This window comes from Dipodomys spectabilis, unplaced genomic scaffold (assembly GCF_019054845.1).
Source record: "Dipodomys spectabilis isolate Male_0828 unplaced genomic scaffold, ASM1905484v1 ptg000234l, whole genome shotgun sequence".
Taxonomy (NCBI): domain Eukaryota; kingdom Metazoa; phylum Chordata; class Mammalia; order Rodentia; family Heteromyidae; genus Dipodomys; species Dipodomys spectabilis.
In genome coordinates, this window is record NW_024870911.1 from 18,842,239 (window position 1) to 18,844,616 (window position 2,378).

A 2,378-nucleotide genomic window follows, 5' to 3' on the forward strand; every position below is an offset into this window, starting at 1 on the left:
GAAATCAGCCACACAATGCTCACCCAGTATGGTTTCTTTCTTACAAAATACCAGATAATTTGAGACAAATTTAGAGTGATTAAAAGAATATAGGTGGATACTGTGATTCTGGGCAGAAGTAGGTAGTAGTTGTGGTAGGCAGTGACTGGAAAGAGGCCAAAGGAACAATTCACTAAGATACTCTCCATGGTCACAAATATGTGTATATTTTTAATAACCCATTTATTTTAAGGAAAGGCATACTCTGTGTATAGTGTATGACAAATTAACCAGGTTAAAAGTGAAACAAGCAGAATGGATTATAATTTTTAACTTGTATTAAATACTTAAAGACTTAGACCAAGGTATTAATGAATTATAAGATTTTTTAAGTATCAGCAGTACTTTAGAATTCAAATTGTTTAAAGAAATGGAAATCATTAGAATTAAAGGCTCTATTTCAATCTTTTAAAAATCAAATTCTACTAATTGGATTTAAAATATAACTTAGAGTCAAATTTTATGGCCCTACAAGGCAAACATTTCAAACAGTTCTTTGTACAAGCCATAGCACCCTAGAATACTTAATTTCTCCATTAATTTTTCAAGGAGCTTCAGAAGTGATGCTTTCATTTGATCACACTCAGATTTTTCTACTTCAATGCTATCACCACCTCAGTTACATGATATAATAATGTAATGATATAATATCATGTCATGTTTTCTCTGTGACACTTTTCACAAGGCACAATACCTCTGAGCAAATCTAAGCTGCTGGGCAATGAACTCACTTCCAATAAGTAAGTAAATTAAGTGAATTAGCAAGAAGTTCTTGTATCATCTACTCACACATCAGCATCTTATTTGTGGAAGAGAGATTTGTAAGTGAAGAGAGATTTTAACATTCTTAACAAAAACAAATGATTTGTTCTTAAGGATTAGGAAAACATAATGAGAAAGAAGAGCCTGGAGCATTTCAATAAAGCTACTATGATTAAGAATTCTGGAGGGAAGTGGCATAGGTCCACAGATTAGAAATAATGTAATTGAAGGTATATTCGTTTCTTTTCATTCACATTGCAATAGCTTGATATTGATATCTAAATTTTGCCTCTTGATTTTAAAGAAACAAAACCTAACCTTTGAAACATATGCTTGAAAGCTTCTTTTACTTGCTGGTTCCTTAGGCTATAGATGAAAGGGTTGAGTAAAGGGGCCACAGAGGTATAGAGGAGAGCTACACCTTTATTGAAGGTAACCATATCCTTTTCTGGTTGTGTATACATAAAGATACAACTTCCATAAGTAATAGAGACAACAACCATATGTGAGAAACAGGTGGAAAAAGCCTTTGTTCTTTGATGAACTGAAGGAAATTTTAGGACGGTTTTGATGATGAAGGTGTAGGAAAGGACCACTAAAAACAGTGTGATGACAAGCGTCATCACAGATAAGACAAAAGCCAACATTTCTATGAAATGTGTATCTGTGCAAGAGATCTGCAGGACAGGAGAAGTGTCACAGAGGAAGTGGTCAATCTTTCTGTTTGCACAGAAATCCAGCTGGAGTCCTAAGAGCAAAGGGGGAAAGATGGTTAAGAATCCAATCACCCAGGAGCTGAGCACCAGCTGGTGGCACACCTTGCTGTTCATGATAACTGGGTAATGCAGAGGTTTGCAGATGGCCACGTAGCGGTCATAGGACATAACTGCCAGGAGGTAAAACTCTGTAACTCCTAGTAGGAAAAAAAAGAAGAGTTGAGTTGCACAGCCGTTGTAGGAGATTGTTTTGTCTCCTGTGAGAATGCTGGTCAAAAAGCGTGGGATGCCAACAGTGGTGAATGAAATTTCTAAGAAGGAGAAATTTCGAAGGAAGAAGTACATGGGAGTCTTGAGGCGGGGGTCCAGCAGTGTGAGCAGGATGATGACAAAGTTCCCCATCAGGCTCAGGATGTAGTTGACAAAGAGAAACAGGAAAACCACGATTTGTAGCTGAGGGTCATCTGTCAGTCCCAGCAAGATGAACACGATCTCCTCTGATTTGTTCTTCATTTCTCTCTTGTTCAATCATATCCACAAAAAGCAAATTCTAGTATTACCTGTAAAAAAAAAAGACATCTCTTCCCCTTGAGTTATACCGAGTATCAGACACTTACCAAGCTCAATTTTGATGAGACAAATGTTACAAAGTACATAGCCCTATCAAAACATTGATATTGAAATATCAACCAAAAAAGGAACTTAAAAAATAGCAATAATCTTATATCTATTGAGAACTATGTACCTAATAGTAGCTACTGTCAAGTTTTATGTACAATATGAGGGAAAAGTGAAATTCCATTCAGAACAATGGGTCAGAGTAAGAAAGGCTAATTTCAGAGATAATGGCCTCAGAATTGC

At 36.2% G+C, this 2,378-nt stretch overlaps 1 protein-coding gene across 1 annotated transcript; it reads right to left on the reverse strand.

The window, feature by feature from the left end:
- Window positions 1-1,079: 1,079 nt before the first annotated feature.
- Window positions 1,080-2,039, reverse strand: LOC122124317 (olfactory receptor 6C6-like). The gene has a single exon (XM_042699044.1). It carries the CDS (start codon window positions 2,028-2,030, stop codon window positions 1,080-1,082), a length of 951 nt encoding a protein of 316 aa, XP_042554978.1. The 5' UTR covers window positions 2,031-2,039.
- Between the last annotated feature and the right edge of the window lie 339 nt (window positions 2,040-2,378).

Excerpts from the sequence above, each read along its gene's own strand:
- LOC122124317 (XM_042699044.1), bottom strand. The coding sequence starts at position 2,030 with ATGAAGAACAAATCAGAGGAGATCGTGTTCATCTTGCTGGGACTGACA.